At 37.0% G+C, this 20,659-nt stretch overlaps 1 protein-coding gene and 1 pseudogene across 1 annotated transcript; one reads left to right on the top strand and one right to left on the bottom strand.

The window, feature by feature from the left end:
• Positions 1-3,138: 3,138 nt before the first annotated feature.
• LOC107602757 (papilin-like) lies at positions 3,139-11,310 on the bottom strand (annotated as a pseudogene).
• Positions 11,311-14,505: 3,195 nt separating this feature from the next.
• Positions 14,506-19,849, top strand: LOC107602748 (dynein regulatory complex protein 1-like). Its single transcript, XM_016295323.1, has 16 exons — positions 14,506-14,636; positions 14,784-14,871; positions 15,057-15,169; positions 15,277-15,460; positions 15,550-15,687; positions 15,866-15,952; positions 16,075-16,197; positions 16,312-16,451; positions 17,186-17,320; positions 17,401-17,734; positions 18,568-18,657; positions 18,982-19,077; positions 19,171-19,262; positions 19,345-19,497; positions 19,596-19,698; positions 19,782-19,849. Exons 1-16 carry the CDS (start codon positions 14,506-14,508, stop codon positions 19,833-19,835), a joined length of 2,061 nt encoding a protein of 686 aa, XP_016150809.1. The 3' UTR covers positions 19,836-19,849.
• The last annotated feature ends 810 nt before the right edge of the window (positions 19,850-20,659 follow it).

The raw sequence follows: 20,659 nt of genomic DNA, 5'->3' as shown, positions 1-20,659 counted from the left end.
GCTGATAAACAGGACATTCATGCCACAGTACAGTGTGCTGCTGAGAGCTGAAAAACAGGACGGTCATGCTGCGCTGCATAATGTGATTCACATTTGTTTTCTAAAAGCTCCTTTTAGACTGAAACTTTACCCATGCTCCTTAACAAAGGAGTTGTTTAGGACAAAAACAAATTTTTAGTCTTGGTCAGGATACAAAATGTCAAGCATCTATTTAAGTTTACAAACACAATCAGGTCTGAGTATCATGAAATAATTTAACAGAAAGGACATACTGTGAACTAAAATGTTCTGATTTGTATGATTTTGAGAAAATTATTTTGGAGTTGTATTTCCCAGGATACGTTGCCCTATTAGGGAATAAAAAACATCTCAAGTCATCAATAATTCTATGATTTATTTGATGCAAACAAATATGTAATATTCAAAATATGCTGCATGTATGACATGTCTAAGTGTCCTAAAATTAAGGCATAGACATTTCTTGTATTTTTACATTGCTGAACTGTCTCGTCTTCATCCTCAGGGGTGGGCAATTCCACCCCTTGAGGCCCACTGTCCTGCAGGGACAGGCTTATCTCTAGATCTCCTCCATCTCTAATCAATCATTTAATGTGATTTATGTATCATGTAATTTTTTTTATGTAATCCTGAAGACTTTGCAGATTTTTCAGGTGTGTTTGATCAGGGTTGGAGATAAACACTGCAGGACGGTGGCCCTCCAGGAGCAGGGTTGGAAAAAATCGAGTTAAAAATGCAAAGATGTAGTCAACTAAATGTATTAATATCAGTTTTACATGCAAATATTAACATTTGCACAATTTTTTAAACCTCAAAATAAATAGAAAGGAGACTGGGTACAGGGGGCCAAGAGGGCCTATGAGGATCATCCCTAAGGGCCCCTGCCCTGGTATGCAATTTCTACTGAGGGGGGATCTCCTCCCCTTGATGCATTTCACAATCCCCCTCTACCCCATCCCTCAGAGAGATTTTTAACAAGGGGGTCCCCCTTCTCTAGACAGTGATTCCTACAGTACATCCCCTCACCCATATGTATCCTGTGGTGCATGTTGCCTGTTTAAGGGTTAAGGTGTAATTTATTACTGTGATGGAGCTAAATGTTTAGCAGCCATTACCGCAGTCTTCAGTGTCACATCTTTCACAAATCATTCTAATATGCTGATTTGATGCTCAAGAAACATTTTCTATTATTATCATTGAGACCATTATATTTTTGTATTGACAGTGATATTAGTGATATTCAGAGTTTTATATTTATATTTTAATATTTATATGAAGATTGAAAGAACAGCATTTATCTGAAATAGAACTCTTTTGTAACACTTTGTCTTCACTGTCAATTTTGATCAATTTAATCCATCTTACTGTGATGGAGCTAAATGTTTAGCAGCCATTACCGCAGTCTTCAGTGTCACATCTTTCACAAATCATTCTAATATGCTGATTTGATGCTCAAGAAACATTTTCTATTATTATCATTGAGACCATTATATTTTTGTATTGACAGTGATATTAGTGATATTCAGAGAGTTTTATATTTATATGAAGATTGAAAGAACAGCATTTATCTGAAATAGAACTCTTTTGTAACACTTTGTCTTCACTGTCAATTTTGATCAATTTAATCCATCGGTGCAGAATAAAAGCATTTCATTCTTTCAAAAAACTTTACCGACACCTAACTTTTGAACATCAGTGTTAAAAAAACTAAACCAAAACAAACGGTACGGACACCAAGACTTTATGTGAGAAGATTTTTTATTGTTTTCCAGCGGTGACTACTAGCTGGAAAATTACCACAGTCGGTATATTTATATATATATATATATATTTTTTTTTTTTTTATTAAATGAATGACATCTTAATCTGACATTCAATCCAACCATCCCTGCTTGGCATATGAACTAAGCAAACTTAAAGATAACGGAATCTCTGACATAAGACCCTGAAAACAGCAACTGTTGGGACTCCAACCCTCCCCCAAAACAAAACCGTCTAGATGCTTCTTACAAAGGCAGTTACTACGACGGGTGAATTTAAATATAAGTTTGTTTAAGTCTCACTTTATATTAAGTGCTTAACGTTGTAGAAAGTAATCTAGAAATATTCCAGCAGACTTCACAACTCGTTCATTTCGTGAATACTCGACGTTATCTTGCTACACTGCTGCTAGCTGCGCGCGATCACTCACTTGAATATTTCTTGAACGTGCCAGTGCAGCCGAAGAAACACGACTTTCTGACAAGGCAAATGTATATAATATACACCAGAATACAAAATACAGCAGTGAAATACTTACCATATCTGGTCCTGGTATCTAAAATGTCGCGATGAAAGCTGTGGTACCGCTGACGGCTAATCACTGAGAGCAGCTACAGAAAGAGCATAAATGTGCAACGAGCATCCACTTCCGGTAGTGGCGATGACGCGTTGGATTTTCAGAATTAAAGTCTTGTGACAAAATTGCAGTGTGTTCAGTTTTAAAGTGTATTTATTTTATTTTGACTGAAAATGTTACGGCACTGGTAACACTGTGAGGGTTTGGAATTGTATTGTAACTTTCAGCAAAATAATCATGGTTAAATTCATATTTTGTTCCCTCAAAAGCTGTATTTTACGTTTGTTTTTTTGCAACAATATCATTGAATTGTGCTAGATGGATTTATATATCCAATGTACTATGCAGACTTTTTTTGCAGCAGATGTTTTTGCTTTTTTATTTTTTAATATCATACTTTGTAATTTTGTATTTTTTTTATGGTGAGGTTGTAACATTTTCAGGGACTAAAGATGAAAAATAGCCTTTAGGCTAACTCTGGCATATTTATATTAATAATAAAAAAAACTGCTTCCAAGACTGTCTCACATTTTGTTCAAGAGATTTATTCAGTTAAAATTTTTAAGTGAAATCATCAAGAGTCAGTGTGCAGTGTGGTTTGTGTTAACACTTTAATGGCATAGCAAGACTATACAATTGAAGTACAAAGTTCATAGACTTCAAAAAAAGATATAGAAACAAAATTAAGAAAGGAAAGCTTATTTTAGCTTAATTCAGCAACAGCAATTTTATTTTCATGAAATTGATGAAACTGCTCTATTTTGAGATTGGAATGTGTGAAAATTGTTCCTGCTTGTTTTGATACTGTCATATTTGACAAATACTATAAAGTGAATGTGTTTCTCTGAACATACAATAAAAAGCTTTAGGGGGCAATTAATATTCTTTTCCTAAACGTTTTAATCCCAAGATGCCTTTAATGACTGCGTGTACCTTGAATAAACATTTTTGTCTACATGTATGTGAGCAAATACTGGATAAATACAAAGCTGGATTTGTTTGTTGTGGGATTTCAGTGACCCTTCTTTTAAATCCTTTATGCACGGGATCTCAGTCTATAACCTCTGACCGCGTTGATCCCTCTCCTGGATGTTGGTTCTCTTGGGGCAAGGCCTCTGGCAGAAGCCTTACACGTCTGCTCACATTCCTCCTCGGAGACAAAGTTATTTCCATTCCCTTCGCAACCACCGTACCAGAATTGTGAGCAAGAGCCTGGAGGAAGAATCAAAGTAGAAACGAGATGTCCATTCATAACAGGACCCAACATCTCGTGCCAAAGAGCACACACCAGCAGAGGGCTGACGGACTGGACTATAATCCTGAAAACAAAAGAGATAATGTGTTGGAAAGAGTATTGATACAAAAAATTTAAATTATGATAGATGCAGCGTAGAGCAATATTGAGAGTGAAAATCAATGAGCTGGTTTACTCTATAGGGGAAATCAGGACATCTTGCTCTTCCAAAACCTTGAGCAGCTGTTACTCCATCAAGGCAGCAACCATATCTATTAACAGGCAGATACACACAACATAGATAATTGAGTGAAATAGGATATGAATGGTCAGTTTATAGGTTGTGAAGTTTGCATTATATTGAATGGATCAAATATATTGAACATTATTAAAGGGCACCTATCATGCCCCTTTTTACAAGATGTAATACAAGTCTTAGGTGTCCCCACAGATAATTTATTATATCAGTTTGAAAATTCCTATTTTTGGAAGCAGAAGCACATGCTGCGCCCCAATTCACATACTATTCATCCTAAATAGTATTTGAAATTAGAATAAGTATGTCTCAAATCGTAGTATGTTGAAATTAGTATTCCAAAGGTACCCGGATGGTTTACTGCTTCCGGTAGAAATTCGAAGTGCAAATCTGTGCATACTCTTAATGGCTAGTATTGCACACAACACAATGTGTGGACAAGGATTTGATTAAAAATAGAAACACTCATGAAAAGTGTTAAAAAACTACAAACATGGCAGATATGCGAGACCGACAGACAGGTAGAGAAAGGGGTTTGAGTGATAAATAATCAATATCTAACCTGTTGAAAAAATATTTATTTAATGTTATCCGCGTTATATTTCATCTGCAGCAACACTGTGAACTTTATTATGACACATTTGGTCATTATTTTTTAAATGCATCATTATGCAAACATATGAGCAGAGTTCTCGGTATGATAGACCCGCGACTAGCAGATCAACGTCCCTCTTCATTTCTCTCCAATACGGTAGGAAATTAAATTAAACGAAATATGGATAATGTTAACTTTGACAAGATGACTGACAGTGCAGTTTAAATGGTGACAGGATGTACGTAATTAAGCAACAGAGCGTGCGTTAAAGACGCAGTTATGACAAAGTCCTAAAGCTTGCCTACTATTCTGCTACATACTCAAAAGTATGTACTTTTTCTTCACAAAAAGAGTACATACTTTTAGGGCATAGTATAAGTAGGCGAATTAGGAATGCAGCAACACTGTTTTCGTGCATGTATCTTTAAATGCAAATGAGCTGCTGCTCCCCGCCCACCTTTTCCAGAATACAGCTGTGCCTTTCACAGCTCATACCTCAAATACTCTGCCAAAAAAACATGTTTGATTTTGATTATCATGTATATCGCGCTGAAATTATGCGTTTTACAGCCATATTAGTTTAAACTTCTGCTCTAGCGTGAAGATAAACATGGCGGATTGTGTGCGGCTCACTCAGGGCGGGGTCTTTGCTAATACGGCGGTGTCAGTCAGCAGTCGTGGGTGGGGCCTAAACATTGTGACGTCACAATGCTCAGAGAATCAAAACGGCATGTCTAATGAGACTGATTTGGTTTAACGGGGATTAAAAAATAAGGAGTGGGTGGATTTTTATCATTGTAGGTTGGTTGTGTTCACACACTGCCAACACACATTTATGTCCAAACACCATGTAAAAGTGGATTTTGCATAATAGGTGCCCTTTAAAGATGCAGTATGTAATATTGACAGATAGCAGTTGAAATGGCTACTGTAGTCCAAATTCAAAATATTGTTTCTCCCACCCCCTCCTCCTCAGATGCGACGCTCCAGCGGGTTGTCAAATTGAGGACATGCATCGGGAGTGAGAGCAATTGACAATTGAAGGCGATGAGCCCTACACTGTAAGTTGATGAGTTGATTTATCCTTGTTTTAATTAATATGCTTCTGGTCTTAGAGTGTTTTAGACTGATGCAGAGGCTTTTTAGGTCGAGTAAATCTCTGACCCAGTTCATTTGCTGTTCATACATTGTTTTCCGCTCTCTGGCAACCCGGGGTGTTGAAATACTATTGGTTAAACTGCAGTGGGCTGAATCCCACAGACCAAAACAAAAACAGGCATTCCGACACAGAATGCACATTTTCAAAGTAGAATAATTGGCTTTAGCTTTGTTTTTCAGAGAAACAAGTATGTTTCCTAAAAATCTGCAAATGTATTATGGTGTTTTTATGCTTTGATACAATCAAAAAATTACATACAGCAGCTTTAAATTAGACTGTCAGTATATTTTTATTATAATGTATATTTTATTTATATGATATTTTATATTATTATCCTTAATATTTTACTTTATTTATATTTCATTTGATATTTTATTTTATTTGTTTTGTTTTGTAGTCTTTTTAGTGATCAAAGTGTATCTGTGGGCAGATGAAATCTGGCTTGTTTGTAGGTGACCAAATACTTATTTTACCGAGGAATTTACCAATTAATTCTTTAAAAATCCTACAATGTGATTTTCTGGATTTTTTTTCTCATTTCGTCTCTCATAGTTGAGGTATACCCATGATGAAAATTACAGGCCTCTCTCATCTTTTTAAGTGGGAGAACTTGCACAATTGGTGGCTGACTAAATACTTTTTTGCCCCACTGTATATACAGTATATGTACCTGGACCTATGACAGTCACCCTGAGCACAGCCTTCCCCACGAGGCCCTGAGGCAGCAGTGTGGCCATCCGGACAGCAGCCATAATATGACTGGGCACAATGTGGCCCAGTCACTGTGGGGTATGGATCACTTGGTCTGTGAACTGCTCACAGAGCAAATGTAGAGCAAGAATCAGAACATATACAATAAAAATAAACACATGAGAAATGGATACAGAAATTTAAAACTGCTTTCAAATCATCTACATATTTGTGACAGCTTTTTAACCTAAGGTTGCATCGTGGGTATGAGGCACAAATCCACGCAAGGAGCTTTCATAACCACTTGGGTACTGCACGCTGGGCACCACTAAAGCAAAGTAACACAAACACAGAATGAATCTCGTAGCACAGGGCATTTCAAACTTTTTATGCCACAGTCTGTCAAATATGATGATTCCCTCCAAGAGACCCCCTTCTTAAAACATAAAAGGCAGCAATATATTTTCATATATAAAAATCTATTCAACTGAGAAAAACTATAAATATGTGTAACATATTTTCTGGAAAATATTTTGTTTTTATTGAACTGCTGCTGTAGTTTTTCTACCCATCATTAGACTACTGTTGGATGTATAAACCTCAGGAGAAAATAAAAATATGGCTGTCAAAAAAATGAAAAAATTATGATTAATCTCATGATTTCTGGGCTTTTTGGAAAACAGAATAAAACAATAAAACTAAATAATAATATCAAATTCTGTAAATAAACGTGTTTATTTATTGTTTTACTTTTTTAAAATCATTATATTTCATTTTACAAATATTATATATGTATACACACATTACCATTCAAAAGTTTAGGCTGTTTTTTTTAAAATAAATGAATACTTTTATTCAGCAAGGATGATAGCAAAGACTTTTAAATTGTTACAAAACATGTCTATTTCAAACAAATGTTGTTCTTTTCAACTTTATATTCAACAGAAAATCCTGAAAAAAGTATCAGTTTCCACAAATATTAAACAGCACAACTGTTTTCAACACTGAAAACAGTAATAATAAATGTTTTTTTCTAGCACCAAATCAGCATATTAAAATGATTTCTGAAGGATCATGTGACTGCTGAAAATTCAGCTTTGCTGAAGAATCTACATATTTAAATATATAAAAAATAGAAACAGTTATTTTAAATTGTAATAATGTTACACAATACAACATTTTTCACTGTATTTTTGACCAAAGACAGCCTTGGTGAGCATAACAAAACATTTATTCTTCTTTCAAAAACGTGTATACACATACAGTCAGTGACCATGAATAAACTCACTTTGTGCACCAGGGCAGGGCTGTGTGTTGCAGTTCTCCACAGCATGAGGTCTGGGGAAAGTAGCACATCTTTCATCTGGATATTGATTGTGATCCAAATCCATGCATACTACTCTGCACTCACGAGTACCAGTTCCACAGCTACGAGAACACTGAAGGAGACAGGGAGAGAGGTATGCACTTCAAACTGATCGGCTTTCTCCTTTATGGCCTTCCTCTCCTTCCTTCTCTCACCAGGCTGAAGTTCATTGGTATAATATCTAAAAACTTGGTGGCAAGCTGGTCTTTGACAGGATCTGATGTCATGTGGACGTGTGAGACCCCTGCAGGGGTGCTCAGTGATGTGCTCTCCTCTGCCCCCGACACAGAATACCTCTCGTGTCTGCTGTCCCTCACCATACGTCACCGAGCACTGGGGGAAACGAGAGAATAAAGCAATAATCAAAGTTAGAAATAACAGAGCAACACCTGGCAAAAATGTGTGATTGTGAGTGCATGTGTCGATATTAATGAAATAACTACATACATCACCAAAGGGACCGACACTGTACTCGACACAGGGGTGCTCGTTGCAGGCCATCTGGGAAGCTGGTTTCCTGAGGCCTTGTGCAATGCAGTGAGATTCATCGACCATTGCTGATGTTCTCTCATTAATACAGTACACACTACGGGTCTGCACTCCTCCACCACAGTGAAGCGAACACTCTGAAAAGGTGCTGTATGTGTACCTACAAACACAATCAGTCACACTTAATTTGAATTTTGTTTACATATAATATTGCCAAAACATATCTGTACATTTATCTAAACAATTAAATTTTTTCCTATACTTCTATTTCTGTATATAGTACATTATTCAAATTTTTTTATTTATTTTTTTATTTTTTTATTATATTAGTTTTATATTACATCCCTACTGTGTTATTCCTATGTATGTCTACACTATCATGTATGTCTGCACTATGTTTGTACTTTCTTCTACACTGGAAGCTCCTGTCGTCAAGTCAAATTCCTTGTGTGTGTAAACATACTTGGTAATAAAGCTCTTCTGATTCTGATTCTAGTACACAGTTCCAAATTCAGCATTGTTTTCGTTCTTGAATGAATCAGTATTTTGGAACAAATCGGTTGAATGAATGAATGATTCACTTATGACTCACTTATACATGTATTGCTCCTGACTGAATCGAGTATGAGGTCTCTGCAGAGCAAAAGTGGGCGTTTCTAAATTTGCAGGCATGTTCATACTAGTGGGTGTTTCTAAATTATGCAAAGAAAATGATGCACGTTACCTGACCCCACCCCACACAACCGTCACTGTGATGGGAGCAAATCAGATAATGCGGTTGAAAACGCCCCTCAGTTTTGGCCTCGCCCGCCAATCTGGTAAATCCCATTACTGTCCTCCAGAGACCTAGGCTGCTTCCAAAATCACATACTTCCCTACTATATAGTAGGCTATAAACAGTATGTGACAGAAGTAGTATGTCTGAATTCACAGTACTCATAAAAGAGTAGGCAAAAAGTACCCAGATGACTTACTACTTCCAGCATGATTCTGAAGTGTGCATACAATGGACACTTTACTATCCCATGAGGCCACAGGAGAGCATTTATGAATGGCAGTGACATGACGCAACTGACACTGGTAGGTCACATGACAATGACAAAATGGTGACAGGACACCAGGTTCCAGCTTCCAGGTTACATTTATACTACACACAGTCATACTATATAGAACATACTATTCGCCGCAAAGTAATTACTTATTCAGAAAAGTACCTACTCAAGAGGGTATGCCATTTTGGACACAGCCCTATGCTTGACCGAATCATTTTTTTTTAAATGATTTCGAAAAATAAATTCGGAAATCGGTTAATACCGATGAAAGACAGTCACTTATTGCCCCCTACTGACATATCGTTACCTGCAGAAAGTAACTGAAAAATACACAGACGGACAGACTGAAATATAATACAATATCATATCATATAATATAATAAATATTATAGAAATGAAATAAACAAAAACAAGCAAACCAAAAACAACAGGAAGTCAGGAAAAAAAAAAAGATTTTATAAAAACAAATTGTATAAGAAAGAAGTATATATCCATGTATGCAAGCATACACATATACATACATTTCATAGACACATATTACACATGCATAAAATCATACATAAATTACCTGTAGGTGTCCAGATGGGCAGCAGCTCCAGGGCCATGTCTAGAGGTGACAGGAAGAGAGTGATCCTCAAAAGCCACAATCTCCCCATGGCTCACCGCCTTTCAGCAAAAATAAGGGTGTTAGAATGAACTGTTTGTGTGTGTGGTTTTGTGCTGTAGTCAGTGTACACATACTCTGCAGACTCCCTCCACGCAGATGTCTCTGCGGCCCACATAGCACGGTGTGCCGTCCACTACAGCAGGTCTGTGACGGTAGTAGAAGTTCTCTCCTCTGGGCACACACACCAGCTCACATGGGTTTGAAGCTGGGCCAAAACAGAACAGGTCATGTGACTATAAAGAGCCTCATCTAGTGCACTGAACCGCCTGAGGAAGGTTTTTACCATAACAAGATATGAAAGCTTCCAGAATTGTCGGACTTAACCATCGATTACATCTAATTACATGTTCAACACTTCTAATTTCTGCACAAAAGTCTTTCCCTCATTGTCATTTAAGAAATTAAAGCTCCAATTTAAGCCATGTGAAATAATCTTTTAAACAACAAATTATTTTCTTAATCAGTATTTTTATGTTTTTCATTAAAAAATGTCAAAAAATCAGTAAAAAACGATTATTTTATAAAAGGCAAAAATCATTATTTACATTTGTTGAATTAATAACAAGAGTTATTGAATCAAATTTTTTTCTTTTTTATGTGTAAATGTAACCAAATTTAGTGAGGTTTATTATTAAAACAAGAAAATGGCAATGGGATGAGATAAATGAATTCAAGATTTTCTTTGAAAACAACCCTTAAAATATTAAATAACTAAATAATAAATACATATTTTAAATAAATGTATTTGTTTATTTATGAATTTTGAATTAAATTTTTATCTAATTCAGCTACCTAACTTAAAAATATTAGCTGTTGCAGCTCAAATATACAAATAAACTTACAAAACATCTTTAGTTCCTCATATAAAAACTGCATAATCAATAAAATTATATGTTATTTAGTCAAGGCTTTGTGTAATTTTCTACCTCCATAGTATGGCTGCCAGGTGTAACGCTTTCCCTGGAACTCTATTCGGTTCTTCACAAAAATCTCTAGATCCAACAGGACATTCCTTTATAGAGGGCAAAAGTTATAATGTTGTAAAGAAAAACTTATATTAAAACATAGCATTTGTGCATTTTTGGGGGTGTTAAGTTGTTTACCTGTATGTTACAGAGTTTGTAGGACTTGGATGGCCCAACGCAATTGTGCCCACCATCCGTCCTTAATATTGAAAGATAGAGGATGAGTTATGAAGGCTATAAGGGAAAGGGTTTCAAATGTACTAAACACCCACCTCAAGGTGTTGCAGACCCTGGTTCTCACTGCCACTCCAGTGCCACAGGAGCGACTGCAGGCTCCGTATGGGCCATATTCACCCCAGTAATCATCAGACGGCTGTCTCATCTACAAACAAACACAATATCTATCATGGTGGGGACCAGTTTCAATCTGACACAGACAAAACCATTTTGTATTAATCGCCTAAACAGTGCATTACAATAGTCCAGTCTATAGGTCATGAATGCATGAACTAGCTCTTCTGCATCAGAAACAGGTAACATTTTTCGTAACTTGGCAATGTTTCTAAGATGGAAGAATGCTGTTTTTGTAACATGGGAAATATGATTTTCAAAAGACAAGTTGCTATCTAATATTACACCCAGATTTTTGACTGTAGAGAGAAGTTTCATCTGGTCTTGTTGAGATATATAGTTGAGTATCATCAGCATAACAGTGGAAACTAAACCCGTATTTTCTGATAATATTACCAAGGGGCAACACGTATATTGAAAATAGCAGAGGTCCTAGGACAGATCCTTGTGGCACTCCATATTTTACTGGTGATAATTGAGATGACTCCCCATTTAAATTAACAAAGTGGTAGCGATCGGACAGGTAGGACCTAAACCATCTTAAAGCCTGCCCTTGAATACCTGTATAGTTTTGTAATCGATCTATGAATATGTCATGATCTATAGTGTTGAACGCAGAACTAAGATCAAGTAAAACTAGCAATGAGATGCAGCCTTGGTCTGATGCAAGAAGCAAGTTTTGCATTTGTAATTTTAACATTTTTGTTGACTACAAATTATTAAACTTCTATAATGAATGATCACTTACCTTCTCAGTGTGATACTTCGAAAACCCCAAGTTCACCCAGTCACAGTGAGAGAGATGCGTCACTGATGTCCATTCACTCAAGACTGAATATCTCTCCCTTTGTGCACACGTACACAAACGTACCAATACACACTACTCATATCAGGTTACAATTAACCCCTCTTGGGAGAATATCATGCATGAATCTTATCATGATAAAAGGGAAATTAATCAGTGACTACCGCATAAATCTTCATCACACTTCATTATTCATTATTGTTTGGTAAAAATGAAAAGCAGATTGAGTTCTACACAATATCTGTTTATTTAGACATTTTGGTATCATTTAAATCTTCATTTAATAATTTTGCAGTCTTCTATAAGAAAGGTCAATGGTCGAGTTTATATAGTGTTTGCATATTTTACCATGCATATTTCAAATCAGTTTTACAGAAAGATACAATAGGATCATGCAAGAGACTTCTGACCTGTCTATTAAAGGAATATTTCACCCATGAATGAAAAGTTGTTTCTACAAACACGCAGCTTTTCGCTTCTCAAGACATTAAGTGATGGACTGGAGTTGTGTGGATTACTTGTAGATTATTGTGATGTTTTTATCTGTTGTTTGACTCTCATTCTGATGGCACCCATTCACTGCAGAGGATCCATTGGTGAGTAAGTGATGTAATGCTACATTTCTCCAAACTGATTCCAAATAAGAAACAAACTCATATACATCTTGGATGGCCTCAGGGTGAGTACAGTTTTCAGCAAATTTTCATTTTTGGGTGAACTATTCCTTTAGGGCCAGAACCCCCAAATGTTATTTAGAAAGAGAGAGAGAACATTATTATGAAAGCATAAGTGTGTGATGTGTGACATCACAACAAGGCTTTTTTCAATGTTCTAACCACAGACGTTCCTCTTAGTGCCACTAAACATATAGTATTCAATCATAGGGGTGGAAGTGCTTTGTGACACTCAATCCTCTAAGCTCCTATTTTAGTCCCTTTCACTTTTCAGCAACCAAAATGACAGACGATGGCTGTCATTGTGAAGGAGAATGCAGACTAACTGTGCCAACTTTACCTACAGGATCGGCTTCACTTTCCACCCTAACAACTAAGATCCAGACACCACGTATAGGGACGATGAACATGGATAAACAGGATGCATTGTTTAGGTGCCTATAACATTTCATAAGAGGAGATTTCAGGTAAAAACTCATGTGTGTCATTTGTTGGATGTTAAAATCTTTAATCGTATCTCATTTTAATATGAGACTATGAGTAAGCCATTCATATGTTGATTACCCTGAAAAGTGTAAAAAGTGTGGCTCTGGTTGCTGCTGTCTACAGTTTCATCAGAGCTGTCTGTTGAGCTTCTCAGCTTGCCTTTCTTTGGCATCCAAAGCGTATTTGGTGTCTTGGAGGTCCTCGATGGTCTCCAAGGCCTCCTGCAGCTCCTTGTTAAGAGCGTTGTATTTGTCAGTCAGTATTCTGTTCTCCAGGCGAAGCTCCATGATGTGGCATGTTATCTTCTAGTTGGCAATCCCCTTTATTAAAGTGAAACACATCCTTAAAACATGCATGGATGCACACACATAAATGCACGTTACACCTAAAGACAGGAGAACTATGGTTGATTGATATACAGTATCTTCTACTCATAATGCCTAACGATCAGTCAAGCAAAGTAAAAGTGTGCCATACACACACACACATGTATGTACATAAAAATAGAATATATTTAAAAATGTATATATATTCAAAATGTTTATATTAATTAATTAATAAATCAAATATAAATTGAATGGTCAGTTGATTCTAAATGTTTGGCAGTCGCTGATCTATGATATTCTCTACGTTACAGATCAGAGGGGTTGCAGAACCAACATTCGGCCACTCGCGCAGTATCATAGCAACGGTATTGTAAACAATACTCTCAATACACTGTGTTATATTTCTTGGACTCGTGCTTATTAACGAACTGAAAATGCATCAACCCGAACCCTTTGCAGGGGAAGAGGCAGACGAACCTGGACCATCTGTCGAGTCTAAAAACCAAGCGGAGAGAATTACAGCGCGTCGCCTCCGCATAGCCGCACGAAATGAGGCCAAAACACGGTAAACATTCATCTCGAGTAACGTTACATTAGCCGAGCACCTTGTTTCATTAGTTAGCAATAAGCGTGTCATTCTCAGATCTTTAAGTAACTTATTCTGGAGATTTTATACGTGCCATGAAATTCTCTCTCTCTATATACACACACACACACACACACACACACACACACACACACACACACACACACACATGTATGTACATAAAAATAGAATATATTTAAAAATGTATATATATTCAAAATGTTTATATTAATTAATTAATAAATCAAATATAAATTGAATGGTCAATTGATTCTAAATGTTTGGCAGTCGCTGATCTATGATATTCTCTACGTTACAGATCAGAGGGGTTGCAGAACCAACATTCGGCCACTCGCGCAGTATCATAGCAACGGTATTGTAAACAATACTCTACCGTTCATCGCACTGTGTTATATTTCTTGGACTCGTGCTTATTAACGAACTGAAAATGCATCAACCCGAACCCTTTGCAGGGGAAGAGGCAGACGAACCTGGACCATCTGTCGAGTCTAAAAACCAAGCGGAGAGAATTACAGCGCGTCGCCTCCGCATAGCCGCACGAAATGAGGCCAAAACACGGTAAACATTCATCTCGAGTAACGTTACATTAGCCGAGCACCTTGTTTCATTAGTTAGCAATAAGCGTGTCATTCTCAGATCTTTAAGTAACTTATTCTGGAGATTTTATACGTGCCATGAAATGCTTACAAATTGTATGTTTTGCAGTCAAGATCTTGGCGAAGATTCCCAGGGAAAGGAGGATATTCAAGAAGAAACACAGAAAAGTCAGAAGGAAGTGGAGAAAAGTAAAAGGGTCAGTCGTCTGCATTTAAATATAGCTAGCATCTTGCTTTTATTCCTTTATATTATATTATATTATGATAAGAAATATTACACAAGCAAATATTGTAGTTTTAAATTCTGTAGTATTGAATATTGTGCACATAATGTGTAAGGTAGATCAAGTTTTCAGGACACTTTCCTCTGCTCTTTTTGCAGCACATGGCAAAATTGCAAACTGATGGTCTAGCGTTGGTGACCAACATTCAGGTCGCTGTAGATGCCAGAGAGTCTGACAGGAGAACAGAGCTAGAGGAGGCATGTCGACTGAGGTACATGCAATGAAACACTTAGTCTCCCTCTGTCACTATAAGTCTTTGAAATTGTACCTCCGCAAAGGTTGTATTCACACTAAAAATGTGTCATTTGATCCTATAAGGAGAGAAAATCTGGAAAATGAGGCCAAGTCCAGCCAGGAAAAGTTTGGGGAGATCACTCGCAAATGGACGGATGCTAAAATGAAACAGACCCCACTAGATCTAAGAGATGCTCTAAACAGCCAGCAACAACTCTGTGAACAGATTTTAGTGGACAAGAATAAACTGATCAGTGAGCTACAGCAGGTGAACTTCAGTCTGCAACAAATGCATGCAAAAACATATAGACTGCAATTCAAGAGTTAATAGGAGCGTTTTTTGTATTTTTTGTATAGGAGCTAAAGGCAAGCGATGATCACTATGTGAAGGACCTGAAAAGACAAGCTAAAGACATAGACCTGCTTATTGACAGAATTGAAGAACAGATCTCAAGTCTGAAAAAGTCATACCGAGAGGACCTGCAGCAGATTGAGGTGTTGTACTGCCCCCTGCAGGCTGGAGTCCAAATACAAATGATCATTCCACCCTCATAATATTGTTTTGATATGTTTGGTTTAATAAGGAATTAACAATTACACCATATATAATGGCATGTCTATGAATGCACACTATTTTCTGTCATATACCATTTATTTTCTGTGGACATTAAAGAACTCATTTGATGAGGAGAGGAGAACGTTGCTAACCAAACACAGGAAGAAATGGGGGCATCAGATGAAAGAACGAAGCGAGAAAGAGGTACAATACTTAAAAAAAGTCCACACACACATGGATTAAGACATGCATTGGATTGAAACCAATTTGAATGTGAATACCTTTGACTGAAACCACTTTGACAACAGATGCATCTTTTTCTGCAGCTGAGGAACATGATGCAGGGTTTAAGTCTCCTGGAGGAGCACGAGGACTTGCTGCAGAAGCTGAGGGTTTGGAAAGCTGAAGAATACAACACAGACAAAATCAGAATGGATACAGAAGTACAGGTGAATTTGACATGGATTTAATTAACTGTATGTACATGTAACTATATGCTAGAGACAGTAATGCTATATTAGATACAAATAAACATCTGCCTTTGTGTCTGTCTGTGTGTGCAGAATTTAAGAAAGAAGTTACAAGAGGTGAAGTTCAACTGCCATCTGAATGAAGAAAAACTTGATTACAAATATGAGGTGCTAAAGAAAAGAGAGGAAGAGAACGCCATCTTAAAATCCCATTTGAAGAGGAAAATTATAAGGTATCATAACTTTTTCAGATTAATCTTGGTACACTGCTGATAAAAGTTTGATGTCAGGAAGACATTAATACTTGTATTCAATCAAAAGTACTGTTTTCAACATTGATAATAATACAAATGTTTCTTAATAACCAAAGCACCATATTAAAATTATTTCTGAAGGATCATTTGGCACTGAAGGCTGGAGTAATGGCTGCTGAAAATTCAGCGTTGCCATCACAGAAATAAATGACGTTTTGAAATATATTAAAATAGAAAACTTTACATTTTAAATTTAAATTTTAAATTTTAGAAAACTAGAAAAAAATAGAAAACTAAACATTTTAAATTTTAATAATATTTCAAAATATTACAGTTTTACTGTATTTTTGATCAAATAAATGGAGCCTGGGTGTGCATGAGAGACTTCTTTTAAAAACATTAAAAAATCTTACCAACCAAAACACTTGTGTATGGCAGTGCATATCCAAACTAATCTTAGTAAAGATATTCTACTTCTTAGTATAGTAGAACCCAAGATATCTGTCTTTTTTAGTTTCAAGCTATTTTAATGCATTACAACATTCTTGTTCAATCATTTTAATGCAGCAAGAGTCACTGCCTTTCAGCTGATATAGTTATCATTAGAGTTATCATTTTTGGTGTGAAAGGACGTTTAGTCTAGTAATCTCACCTCACTGCAGGAAAACAGTCATGAATACTGGTGAGTTCAGAACTGACCTGAATTTTTTCAGAATGCAAGATGTTCTCAACAACCTTAAGTCTAAATGCGCCAATCAGGAGAAGCAGTCGAAAGCAGAGGAACAATCACTGAGAAATGACTACACACGCATCAAACAACAGTACAAGGACATGCAGAAGAAAGCAAGGTGAGTGCACTTACTTACCTCATGATCTTAAGACATTCAGACAGTCCCTGGACAAACCTTGTTTTTGTGTTTTTGGACAGACACTTTGCAGCGCTCGATGCTGAGCGTTTTGAGAAGTTATGGTTGATAAGTGAAGATGAGGTAAAGGCCTTGGCACACAGGGTGCTGGAGACAGACAGAATCATTCACGAGCAGCAGCTGGGTCTGGCATGGGTGTCTCCTCCGCTCCCCTTCATGGAGCGCTCCGGCCCGATCGAACATAAGACCCTCAGGACAGCCTCACAGGCAGCTGCAGATACCCTGCAAGAAGAAACAAGAGATTTAGTGGAGGAATCTGAGGGTCTGGACGACACTGGTAGTGGAGTGAACAGGAGAACAGTGAAGAGAATTCTGGAGCTGCTGTGTGATGAATTAGTGAGTGTGTGATTGTGGCTGTGTGATTCATCAGTTAGGGATACTTTTGACTGATTGACATTTTGAAAAATGAAACTTCTTGAAATGATGCTTCAATTATGTTAATAATTTATGTATGTATTATAAATTATGTATATATTACATATAAAGTATTTTATTATGGCATTAAAGGGATTTACTTACCCTCATGTTGTTCCAAACCTTTATGACTTTCTTCTGTGGAACACAAAAGAAGATATTTTATCATGTTTAAACTATTTTGTCCATATTATGAAAGTCAGTGCAGTTCAATGTTGTTTTAGATTGAACAAAAATTGAACAAAATCAAGTTTATGCTTAAAACAAAAACAAATATCTGTGAATGGGGAATGAAAACTTTTGCTTTTGTTTTCCCTTGTTCTTGATTTAATCATGAACTCACTTCATTAAAAAACTGATGTCATTTTGCTTTACAAGTGTGACAGACACTTTTACAAGCCACTTTTTTGCAGTGTGATCAGAAAGTACAGTAAAAGTTATTTCCAGTTATTTCTAGTGGTTGGGAGCAGAGGTATTCAAGATTTCAGCTATTTTTGTAAAATTATTTAAACAGTAATGGAGAGTGGTTGGAACCTGTATTTTCAACTAATACAACTCATTGTTTGCTGCTTAGACATTTACATTAAGAGAACATACTGACATTTTGCATTCCCTTCCATTTATTCCTTAGATTTTCTTTACTTGGTCTTAAAAAGTTGTTTCCCCTCATAAAACCTGCAGAAAACCTGTAAATAGTTTAAAGCAATTGTATTTTTTATTTTCAAAATCAGAGGCTGATTTTCTCTTTCTCTCAGTGTTTTCTCGTAGAGAGTAAACTGCTGAAGCTGGTGTCTCATTTGGAGAAGAATGATCAGTCCCTTATAAAGCTAGATGCCATTTTCTCAGTAAGTACAATTAGACCGGTGGTTCTCAACAAGGGGGAGAACAACATTCCCCCAATATGTCTTTCAATTATTTAAATTTAGTTGTGTTGACATAATTAAAATGCTAAAGAAACACTAAAATAAAGATATAAATTATGACATGTTATTTTTCTGTTTATTTTTTATTTCAGCAGAAGTATTAGAGGTACATATTAGCTTAGATAGCAGGTCCTTCAAATATTATCTTGTACAAAGGGGAGCAATGGTGTCAAAAAGTTTGAGAACCACTGAAAAACTAAAAAGACTGATGTGTAATTAGATTTCTTCTTTCTTTAATGCACACAGGCAATAGGGATTGAGAGTGAGAAGGATGTGTATAAAATGGCTGAGTTCTTAATGAATTACAGACAACATGGCCGAGAGCAGAGGGAACAGATGGAGGTAAAAGTGGATCCCATCACAGCTCAGCATCTCCCTATGCCACTCTGGAAACAAAACTAAATATGTTGCATTTCTCTTTTGTGTTTTTGTTAGGAAGAGGAGACAACCAACAACTCTGACTTCATCCATCATAATGACCTACTAGTGGCTCTGAAAGATTTTACTGCTCAATACTGCAGACCCCAGTCAGTGCGCTTGCATTTCAAACCAAGACGCTTCTGCTGTCACGCATATTCCCTAAAATCAACTATTTGTTATTATGTCCAGTGATGTTCAGGCCTCACAGAAGAGCAGTGTTTTGGGGTTGGATATGAGAGATGACTCAGAAGATGCAGCGTACTGGGAAAACATTGCTAATGTTATCCCAGAGTCCAAACTCAGGCTCTGGAGTGCTCTAGATACAGCTCTCAACAAGTACCAGTAAGTGTACATTTTTGTAGTCAATAATTATACCACACTGCGCCCAAATTAAAACCTTGATTTGGACTATATTATTAACAGTGATGTTTTATCCTTAGTACTGTACTGACTGAAAGGGCTGAGCTTCTGGTGGAAACACAGAATGTACAACAACAGAATACTGAGCTCAGACAGCTGCTGCATCTTTATACAACCTCCAAGGTGACTGTGTGAGTGTGTCACGTGATGTTAAGGTTCAGTTTTGCTGTTATTCGCAAATCGTCTAACTTGACTTCTCCTGATAGGCCAGTGCTGAGCCGGAGATGCAGCCCAGCAGGATGAGGCAGTTCCCCATGTGATATACTTCAGAAAAATAAAATCATTTAAAGGGGTCATATGATGCGATTTCGAGTTTTCCTTTCTCTTTGGAGTGTTACAAGCTGATTGTGCATAGATAAGATCCCTGAAGTTACAAAGACTAAAGTCTCAAAACCAAAGAGATATTCTTGATCAACGTTAAGACTCTGCCACGCCCCCCTAAAACGGCTCGTTCTAACACGCCCCACATATCTACCTCACTATGTGGAAATATTTGCATAATGCGCCCAGATGTGCACGCAAAGAAAGAAGGCGTGGTTTCAGTAACCCAGTTAGTGTTGAAGCAGCATGTCAGGGAGACGCTGTGTGTTTCTAGGCGAAAGCAAAAGCACTTTAAATTTAAAATTTAAATTCACATTAAAGCCTTCCGAAAGTAGAAGCATTTAGGAATCTTTAAGATCACTTACAACAGAACAGCAATGCATTTTATGGATGACCGTTTCGTGAACCTAGGAGAGGAGGTAATTCTGACTTTGCTATGACAATCTGGCGCTTCTGAATCAGCTACTGTTTTGTTATTAGTTTAAGTATTTGCTATGGACTGTTCAAATGCAGAGTTTTGCGCATCGTGTGTGTGTGTGAGAGAGAGAGATTGTAGAGAGAGAGACGGGGTCACATCACAGTGGAGTCAGCTGTCTTAACCGTGGCTTGTGTACTGCACACATCGCAGCTTCATCACTGTGTCTGTCACGCGACTCTGTTCCCCTTTCGGGCTGTCTTTACATTTATTTTGAAAGATGAAGCTCGCGATTATGGTAAGGGGTGTTACATTTCCGACGAGTGCTTGCGGTGTTCGGCCAATCAC

Source organism: Sinocyclocheilus grahami, unplaced genomic scaffold (genome assembly GCF_001515645.1).
Source record: "Sinocyclocheilus grahami isolate Dianchi unplaced genomic scaffold, SAMN03320097.WGS_v1.1 scaffold15.1, whole genome shotgun sequence".
Lineage (NCBI taxonomy): Eukaryota > Metazoa > Chordata > Actinopteri > Cypriniformes > Cyprinidae > Sinocyclocheilus > Sinocyclocheilus grahami.
This window is presented reverse-complemented; position numbering and strand designations above follow the sequence as displayed.

What these genes read in the sequence shown, in the direction of transcription:
- LOC107602748 (XM_016295323.1), top strand. Translation starts at nt 14,506, where the DNA reads ATGCATCAACCCGAACCCTTTGCAGGGGAAGAGGCAGACGAACCTGGA. An exon ending in AGCTAGATGCCATTTTCTCA is followed by an intron (nt 18,658 to 18,981) that starts GTAAGTACAATT and finishes TAATGCACACAG; the next exon opens with GCAATAGGGATTGAGAGTGA. An exon ending in AGCAGAGGGAACAGATGGAG is followed by an intron (nt 19,078 to 19,170) that starts GTAAAAGTGGAT and finishes TGTTTTTGTTAG; the next exon opens with GAAGAGGAGACAACCAACAA.